At 40.9% G+C, this 25,904-nt stretch overlaps 2 protein-coding genes across 2 annotated transcripts in view; one reads left to right on the top strand and one right to left on the bottom strand.

Annotated features, from left to right (window-relative positions):
- Positions 1 to 10,542, bottom strand: part of VEZT (vezatin, adherens junctions transmembrane protein) — an 82,120-nt gene extending 71,578 nt beyond the window's left edge. Inside the window, exon 1 of the mRNA XM_042781688.1 lies at positions 10,507 to 10,542. Within this exon, the coding sequence (XP_042637622.1) occupies positions 10,507 to 10,542 (36 nt within the window). The remainder of the gene's footprint in view (positions 1 to 10,506) is intronic.
- Positions 10,543 to 11,137: 595 nt separating this feature from the next.
- The window catches only part of FGD6 (FYVE, RhoGEF and PH domain containing 6), a 173,609-nt gene continuing 158,842 nt past the window's right edge, over positions 11,138 to 25,904 (top strand). Inside the window, exons 1-2 of the mRNA XM_042781690.1 lie at positions 11,138 to 11,153; positions 19,431 to 21,828. Of these exons, the coding sequence (XP_042637624.1) occupies positions 11,138 to 11,153; positions 19,431 to 21,828 (2,414 nt within the window). The remainder of the gene's footprint in view (positions 11,154 to 19,430; positions 21,829 to 25,904) is intronic.

Here is a 25,904-nt window from a genome sequence, read left to right as displayed (position 1 = left end):
GAGGAGTGGCTGGTGGGTTTGAACCGCCAGCCTTCTGGTGAGCAGTCAAGTGCCTTACACACTATGCTACCAGAGCTGCTCTAGATAAATTAGGTCCCTCCAATTAGGTGTACTTGTGAGAGATTTAGAAGGTGAAAGGAAAGAAGAGATTCACTTCCTGATGGTTTTGGTCCTATCCTTTCCATCCCCTCTCCCAATGAAACAAAGCAGTACAGACAAGATGTTTCTGCAACAGCATTCCAATATGCACTCTCTAGCTTCCTCATAATGTAGAGGTGGTTATAGTAGAGGCAATGGATAGATTCCAAGTTCCAGTACCAAGAAACTAGCTTTATAGCTTAGCAGGAAGCAGATGTTGTGATGGCTTCCTGATTCTTGAATTGTAGCTATGATCAATGTCTTCTTGGCTTCGGAAGTATGGAAACCTTGGTAGAGCTTGATTCACCAGACTTTCCAACAATATTCTAACCACTAATTCCTTGTATTAAATCCCTTTCTGCTTATAGTAGATAGAAGAATTTCTATTTTCTGCATTAGGATCTATGGCTGACACAGTATTTGGTCTAGAAGTAGGGCAAGGTAACTTACTGCAGGTTAAAAAGCTAATGTCAATTATGACTACCTATATCTACTTCCATAAATATTTACCACTTTGGAAATGCAGTGGGGGTCACTATGAGTTGGAATCAACTCGATGGCTGTGATTTTTTTTTTTCCCATTATATCTAAATAGCTAAACAATTGGTAAAACTATAATACCTTGGAAAATAGACCATACACCCATCCAGTTTTCAGCTCTGCAAAGGAAGGCTCTCCCTGCCTTCCTGAGATCCAAAGTGGCTGGAAATATGCTAATTGGGAGAATATGTCATTGTTGGAAAAGCCAAAAAGCAGGAGACTGCGGCCTCAAGCCTTTCCCAAGAGCCTACAATGGCAACCAGCTTACTGTAAAAATCTGATAAACTGTGTTGCCTCTGTACCCAAGCATCTTATTTCATAAGATCAAGGTGACTGGCATTCAGCTGAATGACAGAAAGATCCAGCAGAGACAGTAAATAACCTGTAGACTTATGTTTACGTGTTCTTTGGCTGTGGTTACTTGTATATCCAACTGCCTAAAATTTCCAAACAAACAAAAAAGCATGCAAAAGTCAGTTAATTATTCAACCCCCAAAGTAACTCTTAGTTCTAAACCTGTACCAGTAGTAATCAGACTGTAAAAGGTGTGCAGTCCCTTAGAAGACCTTTTCATATGAGGCTATGGAGTAATAAAAGACAAAAAGTAAGTTTTCTGAGGGTAAAACCAGCAGCCATGAATGACAGTCACTACCAGACTTTCCAAGAAACAGATGGCACACTCAAATAAGGTGACTGAAAAGAGTTTCATGAAATAACTATATAGAAAAGCGTAAGCAGGGTTGAGGTCCCTGAGTGGTACAAATGGCTTGTGCTCAACTACTGACCTAAAGGGTGGTGGTGTGAACCCATCCATAGAACTATGAAAGAAAAACCTGGCAATCTGTTTCCAAAAAGATTACAGCTAAGAAAGCCCTATGAACAGTTCTAGTCTGTAATACATGGGTCAACATGAGTTGGAAATGACTTGACAGCAAAGGTTTGGTGGTTTTTATGTCTGTTTGCTTTGTTTTTAAGTAGGGTTGAGGCAACCCATATGGGCGAGTGAAACACCAAGGGATGGACAATAGCAAGAAGTATATTCCCCTCCACAGGCCTAAATGTCAAGGGAAGACAACAGTGTAATAGCAGCTTTCTGAAGCCCTGTGAAAGGTGAAGCTAAGGGAGGAGAGTCCCTAAACAAGCAATGTGGCTTTATGTAGAAAACACTAGAGAGAGAAATACTCAGATCTCTTTGGTGCTTTCTCCTCCACCCTCTGATCTCCTGCCGATCCTTCCCATTGGCTGAACCCAAATGGAATCCAGAGAACAAGCAAATAAAGGTGAGGATAAAACTGTGGGTCTAGGGGCACAAATTTTAAAAAAATCATCACCAACAATACCATGAATACCTCATCCATACACCTGGTTATTAAGTCAGTCATTAATTAAAGAAGAAATCTAAATGAAAATCACAAAACATGAGACAAATGACGTTTCTTTTTCTTTCTTTTTTGTATTTAATTGTTTATTTACCAATTGAAACTATTCCTTAGCTCACACAGTCACGTTTCGTAATTCAGAAACTGATTAGTGACAACTTTCGTGGAACTCAATCCAAAGAAATTACATACATTCCAAAATCACTTTGCACTCTGCAAGATAAGAGCTTTTCTCAACTCTTCAAAATCCTTCATGGAATCATAATTTCTATAGACATCTGCATATACCTTCTTTTTTGGTTCAGTTACTGCAAATTTACAGAGAGCTACAACCCCCATGCACATATTGAATGCTTTAAAAATATGAATTCACAGATGCTTGTCCAGAAGGCCTCACATATGAGGTTCAGCCAAAACACTGGAAGACATAGTGGTTGTCTCCCGTAACACCAACATCCTTCCTGACTGATTGAGAGATGGATCTGGCAAACAACATTTCAAACCGCATAAGACAGATATAGCGAAAGCAGTACTCATAGAGAAATTTATAGCCTTCTAAAATTATTTTCAGTATTTAAGTCTTTAACTCAAGAAGCTAAAAGAAAAAGAAAAACAATAGCAAAATAACACACACAAAGAAAGTAGAAATTAAAAACAAACAAACACACCTAAATTAAGTTGATAAAATGAATCTAGTAACTGGTAGTCTGGCAAGTTTACCTAGTAAGTCAATATTCTGAAGTCTACAAAGAAAAAAGAAAGCATTCATAGCTATGGTGCAGTTCTACTCTGTAACACAGGGTCACCATGAGTTGGAATTGACCAATGGCAAAATGTGGTGTAGTAAATTACTTAGTGTGGCTTTTCTACCCATAAGTCTTTGTAAACCCCAAGGTGGGAATTGCTATTAGCAATTGAGGAGATCCTGATTGCTAAAGTGGTCCACCTGGAGCATTTCTGTTGGGAGTGGCACAAAACAATGTTCTGGGAGGTTCCCACTCTCTCTCAGGTGCTTAGAGTTCTGATGCTATGATTGGCTAGTTTGGCCACTCTGTCAGGCTCAAAAGGAGGCCTCCTAGAGGCAGAACTCTCTCTGACTGCTGGTTGAGGAAGACATGCTGCTGAAAGGGACATGCACTCCTGAGACACATGCTGCTGAGAAAGAGATGCAAGAGACACGCGTTGCTGAGTAAGACACCGAGGGACATGCACTGCTGGGGGAGAGACTGTGAGAGACTTGGCTGAGACATGGTGGGCTGGGAGAGAGCCTGAGCGTTCTTCCTGAACTTGAATTGTAGCCTGGTGCTTCCCTAATAAACCCCGTAATCTGTGAGTTCTGTGTGGCCACTGCAGCGAATTATCGAACCCAGGAGAAAGGTGGTAGGTGCTTTGGGAGGAACAGTTGGAGGGAGGGAGGCAGCATGTCTGGCCTTGCAGTAATAGGCCTGGGGTTACTGCTGGTAATCCTGTCTTCTCTTGTGGGATTAGAGGAGGTCAGAACATGTGGCCTCCCTGCCGTTTTTGCACACACACACGCAAAAAGAATGAATAAATAATACAACATAATTAGAGTAATAAGGGCCAAAATTAAGAAACTACTAAGAATACTTTTACACCAATGATTTTGAACTTCTAGATAAAACGCATTTTCTGGAACACTTTAACAATAGTTAAATTTACTGTATGCTTACAGTGTGATAGGCATTTGTAAGTACTTTACCTATATTAATTTACTACAACTACTCTATGAAATGGGTTCTGTTATTTCTAGTTTAAGATTGAGAAAATTGGAGTATAGACAAGTAACCTGCTCAAAGTCACTTAACTATTAAGTGGATGAGCTAGGATTTCTTAAATTGCCCAGTTCCATAACCCACATCTTTAACCACATGTTGCTGCTTTTGTTAGAGGCCTTCAAGTCTGCTCCGACTCATAGTGACCCTATACACAACGAAACACTGCCTGCTCCTGTGCCAGCCTCACAATTCTTGCTATACCTGAACCCATTGTTGCAGCAATTGTGTCAATCCATCTCCTTGAAGGCCTTCCCCTTTTTCGTTGACCCTCCACTTTACCAAGCATTATATCCTTCTCCAGGGACTGGTCCCTTCTGACAGGATCAAAGTAGGTGAGACGAAGTCTGGCCATTCTCATTTCCAAGGAGCATTCTGGCTGCACTTCTTCAAGGACAGATTTATTAGTTCTTCTGGCAGTCCATAGTACTTTCAGTATTCTTCACAACACCACAACTCAAAAACATCAACTCTTCTTCAGTCTTCCTTATTCATTGTCTAGGTTTTACATGCATATGAGCCTAGTGAAAATACCATGGGTTGGGTTACCAAAAAACAAAACAAAACAAAACAAAACAAAAAACCAACCAAACTCACTGCCATTGAGTCAATCTGACTCATAGCGATCTCTCTTTGGGTTTCTGAGGCAGTATCTCTACAGAAGTAGATTGCCCAATCTTCCTTTTGAGGAGTAGCTGGTGGGTGTGAACTGCCAGCCTTCTGGTTATCAGTCAAGTGCCTTAGGCACTAAGCCACCAGAGTTCCTATGGCTTGGGTTAGAAGCACCTTAGTTTTCAAAGGGCCATCTTTGCTCTTCAGCACTTTTAAAGAGGTCTTTTGCAGCAGATTTGCTCTGTGCAATACAACGTCTTATTTCTTGACTGCTGCTTCTACGGGTGCTGACTGCGGAACCAAGTCATATGATATCTTTGACTATTTCAAGCTTTTCTCCATTTACCATGATGCTGCTTGTTGGTCCAGTTGTGAGGATTTTCCTTTTATGTTGAGGTGTAATCCATACTACAGACTGTAGTCTTTAATCGTCATCAGTTAGTGCTTCAAGTCATCTTCACTTTCAGCAAGCAAAGCTGTATCATCTGCATATCGCAGGTTGTTAATGAGTCTTCCTTCAATCCTGATGCACATTCTTCTTCATACAGTGCAGCTTCTCAGATTATTTGCTCAGTATACACATTGAGTAAGTATGGTGAAGGATACAACCCTGACACACTCCCTCCCTGATTTTAAACCATGCAATATGCCCCTGTTCTGTTCGAACAACAGGCTCCTGGTTCCTCATGAGTACAATGAAGTGTTCTGGAATTCCCATTCTTCTCGATGTTATCCATAATTTGTTATGATCCACATAGTCGAATGCTTTTGCATAGTTAACTAAACTCAGGTAAACATCTTTCTAGTATTCTTTGCTTTTAGCCAATATCCATCTGACATCAGCAATAATATCCCTCGTTCCACGTCCTCTTTTCAACCCAGTTTGCATTTCTGGAAGTTTCTTGTCAATATACTGCAGCAACTGTTTTTGAATTATCTTCAGCAAGATTTTGCTTCCATGTGACATTATGATATTGTTCAATAATTTCCACATAATACACTATATGATATTACACTGTCTTTCAGAATAAAAGGATTACCAAAATCATCCCCCCAAATAGGAAAGGGGGCGGAGAAGATTCCTATCCTAAAGTGAGTATGCTGAAATTCAAGGTGTGAGATATAAGACAGATTAACTACCACGGGCTGTTAGTAAAGTCATTTAAAAAAAAAAAAAAAAGGAAACAAACTGAGCAATAACCATAAAAGAAGTAGAACTCAAGATCAATCTTCCTAACTCCAGCAAAGCCCTAGATCATTAAAGGCCAATTGGTGGCATAGTGCCTAAGGCATTTGACTGCTAACCAGAAGGCTGGCGGTTCAAACCCACCAGCCACCCCCTGGAAGGAAGGTTGGGCAATCTACCTCCACAATGCTATTGCCTTGGAAACCCAAGGAGAGGTCACTATGAGTTGGGTCTGACTCGATGGCAGTTAGTTTGGTTTAATACCAGTATAAGAATGGGCAAACTGGCCAACAGAACAAAGTCCGGAAACATATGCACACATAAAAGGACAAAGCCAACAGTACCATAGGCAATAATTCTTATAAAGCACTAACCATAAAAGAAATGGTTTAATTGGATTATTATATAATAAAGAGCTTCTGCTTATTGAAAGACCATGTTGTTGTTATATGCCGTTAAGTCGGCCCCAACTCATAGCGACCCCTCTTTGGGTTTCCGAGGCAGTATCACTACGGAAGTAGGATTGCCCAACCTTCCTTCCGAGAAGTGGCTGGTGGGTTTGAACCGCCAGCCTTCTGGTTAGCAGTCAAGTGCCTTAGGCACTATGCTACCAGAGCTCCTGAAAGACCATTAAGAGAATGCAAAAGCAACAGAGAGATAACATATTCTATATACATAAGGAGCCCTGGTGGTACAATGGCTAACTGGTTGGAAGTTCAAACCTACTAGCTGCAGTGTGGTAGAAAAGACTTGGCAATCTGCTCCTGTAAAGATTCCAAACCCACTGCCAAGTCAATTCTGACACATAGTGACCTTATAGGATAGAGTAGAATCGCCACATAGGGTTTCTAAGACTATAATCGTTACAGAAGAATGTCCCAACTGCTGACCTTTTGGCTAGCAGCTGAGCATTTAACCACTGCACCACTAGAGTTCCTTCTCAAAAAGATTACAGCTTAGGAAACCTATGGAGCAAGTCAGATAGGGTCATTATGAGTCAGAGGAGATACTGAAAATATTGAAGTTGTCAAGGATTTTATTTTACGTGGATATACAATCAAACTCATGGAAGCAGGAGTCAAGTAATTAAATGACATACTGCATTGGGCAAATCTGCCATAAAAGACCTTTCTAAAGTGTTTAAAAAAGCACAGATGCCACTTTGAGGACTAAGGTGCACCTGGTATTTTCAATTGCCTCCTATCATGTGAAAGCCGGATAATGAATAAGTAAGACGGAAGAAGAATGGATGCATTTGAATTATGGCGTTGGCAAAGAATATTGAATATACTATGGACTGCCAGAAGTATGAACAAATCTGTCTTGGAAGAAGTACAGCCAGAATCTTTCTTAGAAGAGAGCACTGATGGCAAGAGTTAGTCTCACTTTGGACATGTTATCAAGAAGGGACCAGTCTCTGGACAAGGAAATCATGTTTGGTAAAGTAGAGGGTCAGAGAAAAAGAAGACAACCTTCAATGAGATGGACGGACACAGTGGCTGCAACAATGGGCTCAAACATAGCAACTATTGTGAGCATGGTGCAGGACCAGGCAGTGCTTCGTTTTGGAGTATATGTGGTCACTGTGAATCAGAATCCACTCAATGGCGCACAAGAATGACATATACAACAAATGACTTGCATCTAGTACATGTGAAGAACTCTAAAAGATTAGTAAGAAAAAGAGGGAACCCAATACAAAAAATAGTCAAGAAATGTGAACAGGTTTCACCAAAGTGGATATATAATTGACCAATAAACATATAAAAGTACTCTCAACTTCTTCATCAGGGAAATTCAAGTTAAAACCACTGAAGAAATATCAGTACACACCCACCAGAAAGATAAATTGAAAAAGACTGGTATTATAGCAGGTATTAGTGAGGCTATGGAGCAACAGTACCTCTGAGGCACTGCTGCTAGGAGTACATCACCATGGACTAATGCTTGGCAATGTCTACCAGAATCAATCCAAGGTTAAAATGTGCATTTCCTATTACCCAGCAGATCCATTTCCAATAGAAATGTGTGCAACAAAACACATATGCTAAAGTGTTTACAGTAGCACTAGAAACTACCTAATGACCATCAATAGTAAAACGGATTAAAAAATTGTCATATATTCACATGGAATTCAATACAGAAATAAAAATGTTCATGTGATAGAGTATGGATGAATCTCAAAAATATAATATTGAGAGAAAAAAAAAAAAAAGCCAGAAACAAAAGAGCATAAAAATGGAATCACACAGTATATAAACTATAAAACCAGACAAAATGAATCTAGGCTATTAAAAATCTAAATAGTGGTTATCTTTTGGGGAGGGCAAGAGCAGGGAACAGTGACTGGAAGGGAGCAGGAGGAAGCTTATATTGTGCTGTTGATCTGTTTCTTGATTTGGGTGCAGGTTACAAGGGTGTGTTCAATGTGTGAAAATCCATCAATCTGCACACTTATGATTTGTGCACCTTACTGTATATGATACTGCAATAAATAGTATATATGATAAAAAAGCAAATAAATTAGGACAGTAAATTGGGAAAATTTTTTTTACATGTATAAAAAATGTAGTGAAGTTTATAAAAAGAATTCACGCAACTCAATTTTTAAAAAGCTAGTATCCAATAGGAAAATGGTCAGAAATACATAGAGGATGTTCACGTAAATAAATAAAAATCACCACTAAACATTTAAATGCACAAAATGTAAAACAGAACAATGAACTACAATGTTTGCCTATTAAATTAGCAAAGATTAAAGGAAACTTTAAGACTGTTGGTGAGGATTGGTAAAACTAACACTCTATTCCTGATGAAATGTGAGTTGGTATAAGCTTTCTGAATAATTTGGCAGTGTCATAAGCCTTAAAAAAATGTTTATATTCTTTGATCATCTGGCTCCATTTCTAGAAATTATTTTAAGGAAAAATCAGAGTTACAGTTAAAGATGGAGTTAGTGTTGATTACAATGGTGAAAATTCTGAAATAATCTATTTAACTAATAATGGGAAAATGGTTATATCATGACACAGACATAACAGTATATTATATTATTATAGTAATAAGTGTGAAAATGGGGAAAAGACATGATAAAGTGAAAAACAGAGGATACCAAATTTTATGTGCTTTGATATTTTTGTTTTAAAAAGATACACTTAAAATCTGCATAGAAAAGTCTGTAAGTGGCCATCTTTGGTTGGTATACTAATGGGTGAGCTTACATTTTTGGCTTATTTTCTCAAATAAAATGCTCTTTGGGCATGTATTACTATTACATTCAAAAAATAAAGAAAATAATAAGGTAAAAAGACAGCTACTCAGTTTCCCTAACTAAGGGATTTCTAGTCTCCCAGAGTTCTGTGTCTCCTTAAATCCCATGTTCAATCTGTAACTGTTTCCTCAATTTTACCTTAGAAATGTCTGTCCAAGCGATTATTCCATTATTTCTTCTCTCATTTCCACAACTCTGATCCTAGTCTTCCCTAGTGAGCTTCCGGCATCCAGTCTCTTCATTTCAGTAAAATGGCCACATCTTCCACTACCTCTATATTTCACCTACATCAAACCACTTACTATAAAGAACCTCCCCTACCTCAAAACCAAACCCACTGCTATAGAGCTGATTCTAACTGACTCGTAGCGACCCTATACGACAGAGCAGAACTTCCCCACAGGGTTTCCAAGTCTGTAATCTTTATGGAAGCAGACTGTCACATCTTTCTTCTGCGGAGCTGCAGGTGGGTTCGAAATGCCTACCTTAGGTTTCGGTTCCGATGGAGTGCTTAACCTCCTGGGTTCCACCCAACCCTTCGCGGAAAACCACACTAGGTACTTTCACGCCTCTCAACCTTGGAATATGTACTTAGCTTTTCTTCAGTAATGCATTCTCCCCCTTTCATCTTTCTAATCTCATATAGTTCAAGATTCACCTCCGGTACTGTTTGCTGAGTGTAGCTTCTTGGATGCCGCAAGAATGGAGTAGTTCCCAAATTGCTCCTCAAATGACAGTTTGCATATCTTTCAACATTTATCATTCTGTACTGTAATTTTCTGTTAATGCTCAGACTTCTCATTGTATGGCATGGGTCATTTTGCTTTCAATTTCTTAAAATCCAGTTGGATGAATGAATGTAAAGCACATATATGCAGAGCATACATAGAGGTCTGCTGTTTTTTTCTTCAAGATGGCAGAGACGCCTTAAAATAATCCCACACAAAAGCACTCACATTCAGAGCCTCGAGTTGGAAGAACTGGCTACACCTAGCTTAACAGCAAAGGACAAAAGACTTGAATCTAGATGCTGCGATGTTCTGGCCCAAACCACCACAGTAGATTCCTACACAAAGATTTCAATCCTATTTAGAAAACTGGCACCTGCTGCCGTCATTCCGCGGGCCACGCCTCAGTGGTGAACCGTAACCCGAGGCACTTCTGGCTACTGACCCAAAAAATCGGGGAAGAAAAAGGAGACTAAGTAGTACCAGCGGACATCCAAAATGCACGATTCGGTCCCGCCCCAGCTAGGCAGTCCCCCCGCGGCGCACCCATTCCCTGGGAAACGGGTGGATGGGGCTCCTGCCCACGGGCGCTGGCAAGTCCGCAATTCCCGAGTGGCTCGGGGATTCTGGGCGGGCCTGGGGCAGAGGCCAGCCAAGGCCAGGGCGCTGCGGGTTACACCTGTCAGGCGGCGCCCAATGCTAGGCCTCGAAACCCCCGGGGGTCGGTGGTCAAGGCCGGTGGGAGCGCGTCATCCGCCCTCTCTTCCCTGGTTTAGCCCCACGCTTTGCCTTCTCGCTTTCCCTGTAGTCCTTCTTCTCAAACAAAGGCAATCCACACCCACCGCCATTTTTCCCTTACCTCAAAAACCACCTCTTCGTCAAAGTCCGGTGTCATCCTTCTCCGCCATGCCACCCGTCTCAGCACGATGGGAAATGAAGGCGGGAGAACATACAGCACCAACGCATAGGCGCCTGCCCGTGCCGTGAGTCCAGAAAACTACAGTTCCTAGCATGCCTCGCAGCTCACGCCCCCTTTTCCTACGAGCTTATTAGCTCAGAGGGTGAGTGTGTGAGCAAAAGGGGCGGGAGAAGAGTGAAGTTCAAGCTCTCTGATTGGAGGTGGTTTGGGCTTTTGTGTGCCTTTTACCGCCGCGACTAGCAGGGGGCGCTTGGAGCACTGATTTTTTTTCAGAGTCCGAGAGGGGCACGCGCCGGCGAAGTCGCGGTACGCGCAGCTCGTGTCCGTGCCGCGCCGTCCGCCCGGAGCTCAGTGGGACGGCGCTCGTGCATGCACGCCTGCTGCTGGCGGCTCGCGCCCGGGAGCGCTGCTGGGTTCCTGGAGCCGGCCGCATCCTTTGTGCGGGGCCGGCGGGACGGAAAGTGAGCGCTGCAAAGGCTTTTCTCTTCTTCTCTAACACTTCAAACAACGGACCAAAAGGTGAACATGGATTGAAGGGGGCGAGCCGGGAAGCGAGCTGCAAGAGGGAATCATGACTTCTGCCGCCGGTAAGTGACGGCGCTCGTACTGCCGCTGGAAAGTTTCTAAGGAACATTGCTTGTCTTCGGCTGTAGAGTTAACTTTCTCCTCTGGGTGATTGAGTTGTGTGTCTCTATCTGTCTTCTGCCTTTCCAGAGGACTTAGGCTAATGCTGAACGGATGGAGTTTGCTGCCGGATTTGCTCGTCCTTTCCTGCCAAGAGGCGCTGCTTCTGGAAATTCGTGTATCTCCTGGGGGCTCCTTTTTGTTGTTGTTGTTCCGCCAGGTGAAACACGAAATGTAGAAGGCATTTGCTCCTCTCTCCTAAAATTTGAGCGACTTTGCCTTTGCGTGTGAAAATAGTTTAGATTCCCATTTTAAGAAATCAGTTATTCTACGAAAGAGTACATGCTCGCAGCGTGTTGAACTCAGTGACTCTATGCAAGTCGCTTCAAATACAGTGTCGACTGGAAACCTTTATCCCCTTATTCCATAGTCATTTAGACATTGTTATTCATGTTCTGGTGGTTTTACCCCTGTTAGGTGAGAAACAGTAATAGGATTGCAGATAGCTGTTGTTTACTCATCTTCACTCAATTTCATATGGATTTCTTTAACTTATACTTGGTTTGTGTAAACAAAGCCCTATTTTCTGTCTGGCTCTCACAGCCCTTTCCCCTTGTCCAAATACCTTTGTGTGGATTTTGAGCAATTCTGGACATTTTTAAGGAACACTTCTAATTTTCGAAAATGATTTCGAAAATGATTTCGAAAATGATGTTCAATTCATTATATAAAAATATAGGTTAATTTTCAAACCAGAACTTAATGTGTTAAGTTTTTAAAATGTTTTTGTTCGTGTTGAAGGGAATAAACTTTCATTGTTGTTGTTGTTATGTGCCCTCGAGTCGGACCCGACTCATAGTGAGCCCTCCTTGGGTTTCCAAGGCAGTATCTCTACTGGGGAAGTAGATTGCCCAACCTTCACTTCCGAGGAGTGCCTGGTGGGTTTGAACTACCAGCCTTCTGGTTAGCAGTTAAGTGCCTTACGCACTATGCTACCAAAGCTCCTAAACTTTAATTAGAAAATAGTTTAAAGCTTCTCAAAGTTACTTCTAGAAGCAGCACTTAAGTATCAGATTAAATTTTCTTTGCTTTTCCTGGCATTTGTTTAAATTTCCTGCAACTTGAAACTGTCAAATAGCACTCTAATTGTTCTGATTTGTATTATTTCTAAAGCCTAGGTATACTTTGGGGAGCTCTGGTAGCACAGTGGCTAACGGCTGGCGGTTCAAACCCACCAGCCACTCCTCGGAAGGAAGGTTGGGCAATCCTACTTCCGTAGTGATACTGCCTTGGAAACCCAAGGAGGGGTCGCTATGAGTCGGGTTTGACTCGACGGCACATAACAACAACAACAACAGTTATACTTTGAGTGTTACATTGCTAGGTGCGATCAGATTACAATTAACAAGGCAAGAAGTTAGCCAATAGGGAAGCAAGGGGTGAAATGTTTTCTGTAGATGTTGTGGATCTTTCCTTTTTGATCCTGTATGTGTGTATGTCATACACCATTGAAGTTATTTATAAACACTCTTTTTGGTAACAAAGGGTGGCTTTCTACTGAGTTAAGGTGAATTATTTTCATCCTAAATTTCTGTGCCTCACCTTTGTTCAAATTTTCTTTCTGGCTGAATCAGTGTAAGGAATTTGGATTTAAAGTGGTTGGAAATTTTAAAAGCCTTGCAGTCAGTTCTCCCTTTTTTGAGAGTCAAGTGAATTTAAAATATTCATTCCTTTTATGTATCAGTTTTCAATTCCAGTCTTAACATTTTATAATGAACAGGTATAGAAGCACTTAATTTGACTTTTAAATATGTAAAGCTGATTTCTAGGGCCTACTTTGGAAGTTTATGATTTTATCATTTGAATTATTCTAGAATAATGCAAACTATTTTTTATATTTTATCAACTTTAGAATTAAAGAACACCACAGACATTTTTGTGGTGTTTTAAAGAGGGATACTTCCTGTGTTTAGCTGAGTTAGTTGGTTTTTAGCATGGCTCGCTTGGAAGCCTTAACAGCTTTTTTTTGGTTCACCCATCTGTTAAGATTTATTAGCGTTTTTAGTGTTCTTCCTCATGTCTCTATGGGGTATGTGGAAGAGAACTGGGGTTGTCTGAGTTTAAAGTATCCTGAAGAAGAGTTAGCTGTGTGTTTTTTTTTTTTTTCCTCTTCTGCATCTATGAAAGCTTAGGTCTTTAATAGAGATTTTAGAGTTATTCTAAGCAGTATATGAAAAAGGAGAGACAGTGATAGGTGTACATTTTATTTCTTTTTCAGCATGTACAGGTAGGTCACTTTTTTTTATTAATTTGGAGATGGTCCAATAGCTGAGAGGGTTTGCACGTGAACCACAGCCACCTGTGTATAATAGATGACGATTATGTTTGTAATAATAAAATGGTACTAGTACTTCGGTTTCTTACCTTATTTTTCCCTGGAGCCAAACAGCTGTGTAAATAAAAGATTTTCTGCTTTACTCTAAGAAACTTTGGGTCTGACTGTTGATACAGTATTAAGATCCAGAGGTGCTGGATTCATTTCCAAACATCATGCATTTATTTCAAGACTTTGACATTGGAGCAGACTGTAATATAATGGCTTGTTATTTTTTGAATTATGCTTCTTTGAAACTAAAAGAAAGAGGATTTCTGATATTGCAGGACCATAACTTGGTTGAACCCTTGCTCTCATTAAGACTTAAGGGTTTATTCAAATAATCCTTTTGAAGGTGATTCCTGATAACTTTTCATAATATTGTTCTACACTGAAATGGGTACTGATTTTTTTTTAAAGAAATTTCCTGTTACATGTGGCAGCTCTGGCTATTCCCAGGCCCTGTTTTCAGGACATGGATACATCAATGAATGAAACCAACAAAATGTCTGCACTCCTGGAGCTTGTCTTATCTTCTAGTGGTGGAGACATATGCTGGAGGAAAATGCAGAGACGTGCTGAAGATAATAACATAAGGTGGCTAGCTAGAATGAGTCATTGGTGGTTCAGTGGTAGAATTCTCTCCTTCCATGTGGGAGATCCTGTTTGATTCCCAGCCGATGCACCTTACGCACAGCCATACCTGTCCATCAGTGGGGGCTTGTTGCTATAATGTTGAACAGATTCAGTAGAGCTTCCAGATTACGACAAACTGGGAAGAAACCTATGCATCACAAGAGTCCAGTCCCTAACTGCTCATGGATATGGCACAGGACTAGGAAGCATTTCGTTCCATTGTGCGTGAGTTGCTCACAACAACAATGTGGCTAGAGAATATAAAGGATAGCTTCAAGGGGTATAGCTCAGAAATCATATGGGCTTTAGAGGTGATCTAACTCTCCCGTTTACAAGTAAGGGAAATGAAGCAGTGAAATCTGCCATAAAGGCACATAATTTGGTTAGCCCCCCCTGCCCTGCACTTATGTTATTGGTTTTGTCCAATATATAGTTAACTTCTAATGGTAAACCCAAGTTAACTCAGTGAGTAAGTAATGGGGGCTTTAGGAGCTGGAATGCTCCTTAGAAGCAAGAATGGTCAGAAGTTGTCTCTCGTACTTTGGTTATGTTATCAGAAGGGACCGGTCCCTAGAGAAGGATATTATGCTTGGTAAAATAGAGGGTCAGTAGAAAAGGGGAAGACCCTCATCAACAGTGGCTGCGATGATGGGTTCAACTATAGCAATGATCGTAAGGATGGTGCAGCAGTGTTTTATTCTATTGTATGTGGGTCTCTGTGAGTCAGAACTGACTTGATAGCACCTAACAACAACACAATATACTTATTTGAAATCTACACCAGTTCAGTACTGATACGTAGTCAAGTGAATTGCTAACACACTTAAAGAGAATAGGGATTTGTCTTTTGGAAGCAGCTTTAAGTATAAAACACATTTAAAGAAAAAGGTAAAGTTGGTACTAGAAATTTAAAAATTACGTATTTAATTAAGAATCAAAAATTGTTCAATTAAATAACCCTGAAGCTCTGACAAAACCATAACATTCAGAAAGTAAAAAGATTAATCTGATGAGAGGTGGTTTTGTTTTTTGTTTATTTAAATTCCTGCAAAAATTTCAAAGGTAGAATGTTTTGAAGATGGTTATAGAAGTAAAATCAACATGACAATGTGTCAGTTTTCATTATCTTTAGTAAGCTGGGGGAGAGGGCAGAAGCCTAGGGCAATCATTCTCTCTCTTAAGACTTGACCTAATAAATTACAGCTTAATTTGATAGACCATAATACCAAACTATATTACTAGGCTTTGAAGGATTTATAATTTTTTCCCCTACCTTAAAAAGGAAAAAAAAACCCAAACCTTTAATAATGTGCTTATATTCTTATTGAGCAGCTAAGTGAAATTGTATGTATGTATTAAATTATTTTGAAAAAACAATAAAACTTGCAAAATCCAGAACCTGTGTAAGATGGAAATCTATCAGGGAAAGCAAGCTCAAATATTTTCCATTAAAAGGAGTGATAGATAGATAAGTGTTAAGATTTCAGCCTTTCAAAAGAAAATGGAAAACTTGCAAGATCCAGAAAAACAAGGCAGTCTGGTCGAATTCTGGCTCACACAGTTTTCATTGTCTTTATTTATGATAATATTCTATCCAGAAATTGAGCAAAAAGACTTCTGCTGACATATAGTCTTGGTTGTATGCATAGTACTAGGGGGTCAGGAAATTCTTCCTTGACAGATAAAGGGAAGTAGAGCACCCTACTCTTATTTTTTTTAGCTCAGTTCCGTGTAATATCTTCCTGAGCTTGTGACTAATTTCCTTTGTTGAAAAGAAAATCCCTATCAGGTGAAATATTAACACTTCTTTGTATTCAAGTAATTAAACAGTGTTCAGCAGTCCTTTTCAGCAGATATTTTGGAAAGTTTGTTATTTTTTATCTTTTTCAGTAAATTAATTTTTATTCAGCCTAGATCCTGTTGGAAGAGCAAACATAATTATAAGACGTATAAATAAAACATTTTTCCACCTCAAGTCTCCTTGGAAAGTAAGAGTGGGTGATAAATGACAGTGTAGATGGAAGAACCTTTTTATTTTACAGTCATCTTGGGTAAAGCTGTTGCAAGGTTTCAGCCAGCGCACCTCACGCACAGCCAGTACCCAACTGTCTGCCAGTGAAGGCTTGCATGTTGCTATGATGCTGAACAGATTCAGTGGAGCTTCCAGTCTAAGACAAACTAGGAAGCAATCTATGGATCAGAAGGGTCTAGTCCCCAACTGGTCATGGAGATGGCATGGCACTGGGCAACATTTCATTCCATTGTGCATAGGGTCACCATGAGTTGGGGTTGGGGTGAGGCATATGGCAGCTAACCACAACAAAGACAAAAAGCAAAAAAAACCCACTGCCATCCAGTCAATTTTGACTCAAAGTGACTCGCATTGGGTTTTCAAGGCCGTAAATCTTTACGGAAGTAGATAGCCCCATCTTCCTTTTGCAGGGCAGCTAATGGGTTTGAACTGCTGACCTTGTGGTTAGCAGCCAAATACCTTATCCACTACACCAGCAGAGCTCCTTAACCACAGCAAAGTGGCTAGAAAATATAAGGGATAGCTTCTCTTGAAGGAGGTATCTCAAGAGTTATAGTCTCAGAATCCTACGGGCCAGTTGTCGTTATTATGTGCTGTCGAGTCAGACCCGACTCATAGCGACCCCTCCTTGGGTTTCTGAGGCAGTAGCTCTATGGAAGTAGATTGCCCAACCTTCCTTCCGAGGAGTGGCTGGTGGGTCTGAACCGCTAGCCTTCTGGCACAATATAAACAGGTGTTCATTAAATACAGTACTTTATATATAATGATGAGGAAAAATTCTACACTAGAAATTGTGGTCATCTTCTAAATAAACTAGGAAAATTGTTACTGTTTAATAGTATACAGCAGAATTACTGGTGGAATTTCATAAAAGTGCAGATGTTGAGGATCCATCCTCAGAAATTCTGATTGATTAGATCTAGGGTAGGGTCTGGACATATGATTTAAAAAAAAGAAAAGAAAAAAGCACCATGAAGGATTAAGATGAAAGTTGTTGATTGATAACCAACTTCATTATAAGCCTCAAATAATATAGCAGAATTAATTTTTGGTCTTAAAGTTTATAAGATTTCTGATTTCTGTATTCCATTTTTAAGATTGTTTTGTGGTTCGATTTATTGAGGTTGTGTTTTGGTTACCTCATGCCGCTCTAACAGAAATACCAAAATGGGATGGCTTTAACGAACAGGAATTTATTCTCTTACAGTTTGGAGGCTTTAAGTCTGAGTTTGAAGTGCCAGGTTCTGGGGGCTGGGTGAAAGTCCCTCCTCCGTGGGTTTCAGCTTTGCCTCCTGCTTCTGGCCCACTGAAGCTGGAGGCTTTCCTTCATTTAGACAGCAGCTGGCTGCTGAGGCTGACAAACCCATGGTCAACAAATAAAAAGGCACAGTCCCAATGTTACCAAATGACATGGCAGGCCACTAATTCAAGTCCAGATGAAGTCCCAAGATCGGCATGGCATAGCAGTCTGCTGAACAACGACTTGGCAACAAGCAGGGTTCAGGAATGGCAAAAAGCTGGAGACCTTCTTCAGAGTTGCTTCTTATATACTGGAAGCAGGCCACATCCCTAAAGCAGTTACTCAGCTGCTCCAGTAGATTCCACCATGGAGTTAATTACCAATCTCACCATGGGAATAACTATCTATATCCAGCTGCTCAGCCACTCAACCAGGCCCGGCCAAGTTAACATACAACCTTAATACCACAGGTTGATAGATGATTGATAAAAGGCAATCAACTCTAAAGGTTCACACAGTTGTTAAAGCAGTTGGCTGATAACCCAGTGGTTGAAACCCACCAACTGCTTCAAGGAAGAATGATGTGGCAGAATGATTCCATAAACATTACAGCTGTGGAAACTCCATAGGGTATTTCTGCTTTGTCCTATTGGCTTGCTATGAGTTGGAATCGACTCACTGGCAGTGGGTGGCTGGGTTATAGGGTCACTGTGAGTCAGAATCAACATCCGACAGCTTTTGGACTACTTATTATATCTCATGGGGTAGAAGAATAATACTACTCTTATTCATAAGAGAAGCTTAATGAGTCACATCCTACAGTTAGTTTAGGCAAATTCAACTCTCACTACTTAGCAGATAAACTGAAGTGCTCTTCCAATTATTTCATTTAGTGTCAACTGAAGATATGGTGATTTGTTGCAAAGTTGGAGGAAAAACAGCTGCATTGCACTTACTTTGTAACATACAAATACTCAAAGCTATGTATACTGAAATTTAAGGACAATTTAAGGAATTGTCAAGAATGACATTGAGTGTATTCAAGGTAACCTAGGGGAAGTGGTGTGTCAGTGGTAGAATTCTCACCTTCCGTGAGAGAGAATCAAATTTGATTCCTGGCCAGTGCACCTCAGCACAGCCACCTGTCTGCCAGTGGATGCTTGCATGTTGCTATGATGCTGAACAGGTTTCAGCAGAGTTCAGACTAAGACAGACTAGGAAAAAAGGCCTGGCCATCTACTGGATAATCAGCCAGTGAAAACCCTATGGATCACAATGGTGCAATCCATAACCAATCAGGGATGGTTCAAGACTGAGCAGTGTTTGGTCCATTGTCATGTTCCATGAGGTCATCATACGTTGGGGCTGACTCAATGGCAGCTAACAGAACAGCATGACATAGCCTACCCTGTAAACTGCAAGTTCACCACATTCTTTGTTATGGATTGAATTGTGTCCCCCCCAAAATACATGTTGTGATTCCTGGGTTTGGGTTTGGTTTTATACCTTTGGTTATAATCCCATTTGGAATTTTTGTTTGTTTGTTTGTTATTTTAAGATGGCATGTTAGTGTAGGCTGTGTTTTAAGTCATTCACCTTTTGAGATATAAAAAGAGCTGGTTAGGACAGAGAAGGGAGCACAGATGAGGGAAGATAAATGTCATGCCACATGAAATTGCCAAGGAATAGAAGCTGAAGAGACTAGGGCCTTCCCCCAGAGCCGACAGACAGAGAAAGCCTGTCCCTAGAACTGGCACCCTGAATTCAGACGTCTAGCCTCCAAAACTGGAAAAATAAGTTTCTGTTTATTGAAGCCATCCACCTGTGGTATTTCTGTTATAGCAGCAGTGGCTAACTAAGCCACTGTTAAAAGTGAAAATGTTGTAAAATTTAATCATATACCATCTTGTGCTTTGAGTATTTCATCATCAAATTATTATTATTATTTTCCTTTCTAGAGATTAAGAAGCCACCGGTGGCCCCCAAGCCAAAGTTTGTGATGGCAAATAATAAGCCAGCTCCACCTCCTGTTGCTCCTAAACCTGACATTGTGATTTCTAGTGCTTCACAGTCAACAAAGAAAACCAAGCCAGCAATAGCCCCCACCAAGCCAGCAATAGCCCCCAAACCAAAAGTTCTGAAGAACTCATCTGTTCGAGACACCAGGCCATCACTATCAAGGAAAAACACTATGAATCTGGAAGAGCACAAACAGAAAGGACCTGAAAATGTAGGGAACCAGAGCAGTGATTATATTTTACCAGTATGCTCCTGCAGTTCTGAATGTACCCATAAGCTTGGGATTAGAGGGAATTTGTGTGTAAAACAGCTTGTCTTAGAGCCCCTGGAAAATTTAGAAAAGAGTGAAATTGATGAGTTCTCTTTAACTATAAAAACTAATAATAATTATAATTCTCATAGTGAAAAGGTAAAGAGCCACAGTGGAGTAGTTTTAAAGGCAAGCATCCTGGAAGAGAGCCTCAGTGATGTTTTAACACAAGGAACATCACCTTTTAACTTACCGCAGAAGCATAGCTCCACAGACAACCCAGAAATGAATGGTGGCTCTAATTCGAACAAGCAATTCAGAATTGAGTTTACTGATTTGTCACCATCCCCATCCAACTCTGAGAAAGTTCATGATCATTACCACCTCCTGCAACCTCCAAGTGATGAATTTCAAATTGTTGAAACTTGTCAGGATAGTACTGGGAAAAGCAATAGTTACTTTCATTCATCCGAACAAGAAGCTCCAGAAAATGGTAAAAGGAATAATTTTATATCTTCAGAGGGAGTTAGTAAGAAGTTGGAAGTCAAAGACCATGGTCCCTTACAAATTCACTTAGAACCATATGCCAAAAAATTCCCAACTCCCAAGCCTAGGAAGACACTCAGTGCTCGTCTGATACGCCAAAAGAATGTAGACATTCCTAGTGAAAGTACTATGGAACCAGAGAATCCAGACAGTGGTTCTTTTTGTCTTACTGAGGACAGTTTGAAGAGCACTAAAATCGGTGTTCTTCATCAGAATGTTTCATGTAACCAGGAACAGGTGGACAAAGGAAACAAAAGTGAATTGAATTTGGACTCTGACTGTGACAGACAAGGGTTAGCCAATTCACAGAAAACTGTGTGTCCTGAAACTTCTTCCTTTGAGCAAATGATACCTCCTTTAGATACAGACTTCAGTTTGAGTTGTGGCAGTAAGACAGCAGATGGCTGTAGTATGTCACTTGCTATGGATGATGGGACCAGTTTTATAAGATGCAGTTCTCTGTCTATGAGCCTACCTAAGCAACTCCTACTAACTTGTAACGAACATTTGTCCACTACTGGTAACCCAAGAATGTGTGCCCCTCAAATGCAAAAGGAATCTACAATAAAGGATGAAAGTTCTTTAAGAATTGTCCCCAAAAAGCCTCAAAGACATAGTTTGCCTTCTGCAGGAATGCTCAAAAAGGCTGCCTCAGAGGAGCTTGTGGAAAAAAGTTCTTATCCCTCAAATGAAAAAAATTCAGGGAAGAGCCTAGAAAGAAATCACCTTCAGGATTTGTGTGCCCAAAACCATGGTCTGTCATCCTCCTTTGATGTGCCTAAACAGGCTTCAGAAAAGCCAGTGTGGAAATTACCTTATCCTATTTTGCCCTTTTCAGGGAACCCAGAATCCTTAAAGTCTGTGAAGATATCCTCAGATAGTGAGCCCTCAACTGCCCTAACCAAGCCAAGAGCAAAGTCACTATCTGCTGTGGATGTGGAAAGGAGCACTAAGCCTTGCAAAGAATCTCAAAAGAAAAACTCTTTTAAGAAGTTGCTCAACATGAAATTGGCCATCAGTTTCATGAAGAGTGACTTTCAGAAATTTTGGTCCAAGAGCAGCCAAGTTGGAGACACGCCCACTGGTAACCTCTGTGGTGGGGAGCAGAAAAGGACTGAAAGTGATTGTCATGGCATGTTGATAGAAAAAAAGAGAAATAAACCCATCAAGGCACATTCTGCAGATAACTACAGCCTGGAATCCCAAAAGAAGAGGAAGAAATCTCGTCTCCAGACCAGCATGGCCAGTGGTCCTAGAGCCGAGTCTTTGGATGACCAAATGCTCTCCAGGGAGTCATCATTTGAAGCCCCTTGCAAGACTGTTACAAGTGCCAGCGAACCAGAGTATGAAAATATGCGACATTTTGAGGAACCTGAATATGAGAACTTGTCATTTAGTATGGTTGTAGGGAAAACTCCAGAGCTTGAACGTCAGCATTCCAGCAGCATGGAGGACACTGATGCAAATGTGTATGAGGTAGAAGAGCCTTATGAAGCTCTTGCAAGCCAGCTGCAACTTGGACCCAGACTACAGCATTGCAGGTAACACTTAGGTGCCTGACAGACATTGTACTTTGGCATACATGATTGTAGTTAACTTTCAACAACCCTGTGAGATAAATATACATGGTCGAAAATCACCTGGTAAGAGATGGGTTCAGTTAAAGGTATTTTAAAAAAAGAAAGAAAAATTTGTGTTTCTGATTGATAAATTGAGCATTGGCTGTGATAACTGATTCTTAGATGCATTTTAACTACTATGTTTTTAGGCAATAATGCACGTTAATGCCTTTTTTTGCAAACCACGCAAACGCCTTGAGTGTTAGTTTCCTGTGATGTGCATTATGATTATTTGTCTTCAAAATAGCTGGTGAAATGGACTTGTAAGCACTAATTTTTCAAAAAATAGTGACTAGTTAGGGAATCCTTATTCCAAAGTGCAGCCTCATTTTTCATATGGATGGAAGGGGTATTTGTGATGCGAGCTTGGAGCTGTGGACTTATTTGGTAGCTGATGCAAAGAATTTGAAACAGAGGCAATGTAGAAGCTGCAAGGAAGTTCTGGAATAGAGAGGTCCCAGGACTCTAAGGGACCATCTCAGGAGTCATTGCAGGAAGCCTAAGGCAGGAAATTGGCCAATTCATGAGATGTTTTGCTAAGTGTAAGAACTCTGTACTCTTATTGAAATCCCTGCATTGTATTTGTCAGGTCAGAACATTTAAATTTGCAGGCGTTACCACTCTCTGAGGATTATTTTACTTGTTGAAGCTAATTTCTGACTTTTGATGAACATAGAAAAAAATGCAGGAAATATGTAATTACTCTTTTTTCTTTTATATATATGCAGATTGTGCCCCTGGAATATGTACTCCATCTCTCTCACTGAAATCTTGCCCAAGCTTGATGGGCCAGTTTAGCAGTCTTTGGCTTCATGAAGCTTCCAAAGTTACCCAGTGGGAAGTGTTTGTGTCCTATTCTGACCTCCCAATTATACTATGATATTCTTATAGCTTTTATCTCAGTATTTCTTATGGTGTGATATATTGGTATGTTTGGTGTTCTGTATTTGGTCATCTATCTTTATTTCTTACATGAGGCCAAGCTAGGAGCTTACTAGGAGATCAGTAGATGTTAGTGGATGTATGAGTGAAAAAAAGAGGCAAAGCTACTTCTGCAGCTGCTGCTTTCTCCCTTCATAGTACTGGAGGTGGCCTTTGCATCATATTTGACGTGTTGTATGTTTAACAAAAAGCACTTAGACCATTTTTATGCAATATTTAATATTTTCAGATTCTTCTTAGGCCACTAACTTCAGACCTTTGAGTACTCAAGTCTTAAAAGTATGGTGTTTATACAAATAGTAACATACTTGACTCATAGTGGCTACTTGAATACCAAAGAAAGGATTATTGGGTGAAGTGAGTATGTGATACTGTCAAGCAAAATTTCAGTCAGTGCAAGTGTGATAGTTAAGTTTGTGTGTCAACTTGGCTGGGCCTGGTTGAGTGGGTGGGCAGCTGGATATACTGTTCTCCATGATGAGACTGGTCATCAACTCCATAGTGGAATCTACTGAGCAGCTGGGCAGCTGCTTTAGGGATGTGCTCTGCTTCCTGTACATAAGGAGAAACCTTGGGGAATGGTCTCTAGCTTATGGCCCACTTGAACCCTACATGTAGCTGAGTTGTTCAGCAGCCTGCCATGCTCTGCTGATCTTGGGACATCTAATGGACTTGAATTAATGGCCTGCTGTGTTGTTTGGTAACATTGGGCCTTATTACTTGTCAACCTTGGCAGCCAGCAGCTAAGTGAAGAAAAGCCTCCAGCTTTAGTGGGCTGGGAGGAGGAGACAGAGCTGAAGTCCAAGGTTGAGGGGCTTTCACCCAGCCCCTAGAGACTGGCACTTTTAACTCAGACTTAAAGCCTCCAAATTGTAAGAATAAACTCCTGTTTGACAGGGCTATGCCATTTGTGGTATATTCCTGTCAGAGCGGCACTAGGAAACCAGAACAGCAAGCAAAATGAGTTAGTGTAAGTTTTTTTAACTCTCAGATGCTCTTCTAGCATATTTCTTTATGCATAGTTGTCTCTGCCCTTCCTCCTTATAGCTGTAAAATGCTGCTTAACTCCCTTGCCTAATTTTTCATGTAGCTGATAACATTTTGTTTACATCTTTCTGTTCTCTGAAGGTAACAAGACAAGTCTCTTCCTTTTCATAAATATTTCAACAGAGGATTGGAACCAAGATATCTAACCTTTTTTTTTTTTGCCACCTTTTTTTTTTTTTACTCTTCTGCTCTCTGGGGGACAGTTTTGGTAGTATTGTTGCCCCTTGCAGGGAGCACTTGTGGTACACTGGTTAAGGCATTCGGCTGCTAACCAAAAGGTCCATGGATTGAACCTATCAGCCAGTCTGGCAGAAAGATGTAAAGATTTGCAGCCTTGAAAACCCTATGGGGCAGTTAACTCTGTCCTGTGGGGTCAGTATAAGTCGGAATTGACTTGATGGCGATGGTTTGGTCTGGTTTTGTTCCTCCTTGTAATAGTGAAGTTGCTAACCAAAAGGGTGTGCTTTGAATCTAGCCAGTGCTTTGCGGGAGAAAGATTTGGTGATCTGCTCCCATAACCACCAGCCACTCCTCGGAAGGAAGGTTGGGCAATCTACTTCCGTAGTGATACTGCCTCGGAAACCCAAGGAGGGGTTGCTTTGAGTCAGATCTGACTTGAGGGCAGTTGAGTTTGCTCCCATAAAGATTCCAAAAAAAAAAAAAAAAACCCAAACTCTTTGCTGTTGAGTAGGATCTGACTCATAGCGACCCCTCCTTGGGTTTCCGAGGCAGTATCGCTATGGAAATAGGTTGCCCCATCTTCCTTCTGAGGAGTGGCTGGTGGGTTTGAACTGCCAGCTTTCTGGTTAGCAGCCTAGAAAACCCTATGGGACAGTTCTACTCTTTCACCTGAGGTTGCCATGAATCAGAACTGAGTTGGTGGCACCTCTGGTGGCATAGTGCCTAAGGTATTTGACTGCTAACTAGAAGGCTGGCAATTCAAACCACCAGCCACTCCATAGAAGGAAATTGGACAATCTACTTTTGTAGTGATACTGCCTCAGAAACCCAAGGAGGGGTCGCTGGGAGTCAGATCTGACTCCACAGCAGTGAGTTTAGCAACTACAACATCCTCTTGGAGTCCCTGGGTGGTACAAAAGGTTAACGTGCTCAACTGCTAACTGAAGGGTTGGGAATTCGAATCTACCCAGAGGTTCTTTAAAAGAAAGGCTTGGAGATCTGCTTCTGGAAAATCAGTCATTAAAAACACACATGGGGTCACCATGAGTGAGATCTGCTCGAGGGCAGCAGGTTTACTCATTCTGCTTTGATTATGCTTTTGTGTATGTGTGTGTGTGTGTATGTGTGAGCAAAAGAGAGAAAGAGAGAGATTATGTTAAAGAAGAATTAATTTAAATTTGTCTTCTTGGTGACACATGGCTATCCTTGGCTAAAATGAAAATGTTTTCTTGAAATTAAAGGTTTAGCTCTTGGGCAGGTTTCCTTTGGCCCTCAGGCTTAAATCCCAAGGGTTTCACATTATCTCTGACACAAGCACTTCATTTCTGGATCGTGCTGCTTATGCAACTAGGGCACTGCTGGAGTTGGGGGAGTCCAACTGTAAGGGGTTAAATACACAGCCAGCTAGTGAGCTGGATGGCATTCAGAACGAAGGTTCTTACTGGAGGCCACAGAAAACCTGAGGACTGCTTTGGACAGGTTGTAAGCTATCAAGTAGGGCACCAGGTGATGGGTCGGTTAGTTCTGCTTTGGAATTTAGCTTGCCACAGTGATTTCCATTTGGGTCTGCAGCCCTAACTTAGGTTTGAGAATTTTTTTTAATTTTAATTTTAATTTAGGTGAAGGTTTACAGAGCAAATTCACTTTCCATACAGCGGTTCGCATATACCTTGTCTCTCCAAGACAGTGTATCTACTGATTGTTCTCTCCAAGGAGTATATCTACTTGAGGTAAATGTTCAACTCATATGCCTGTATTTTGTTTGGCTGGAAACCACAGGTGTGGGTTCAATTCCAGACCTGAAGGGCAGCTAGGGGCCATAGTCTCAG

Source organism: Orycteropus afer, unplaced genomic scaffold (assembly GCF_000298275.1).
Source record: "Orycteropus afer afer isolate SDZICR_OR568_19922 unplaced genomic scaffold, OryAfe1.0 scaffold00151, whole genome shotgun sequence".
Classification (NCBI taxonomy): domain Eukaryota; kingdom Metazoa; phylum Chordata; class Mammalia; order Tubulidentata; family Orycteropodidae; genus Orycteropus; species Orycteropus afer.
The sequence above is the reverse complement of the archived record's forward strand: the minus strand, read 5'-3'. Positions and strand labels throughout refer to the sequence as shown.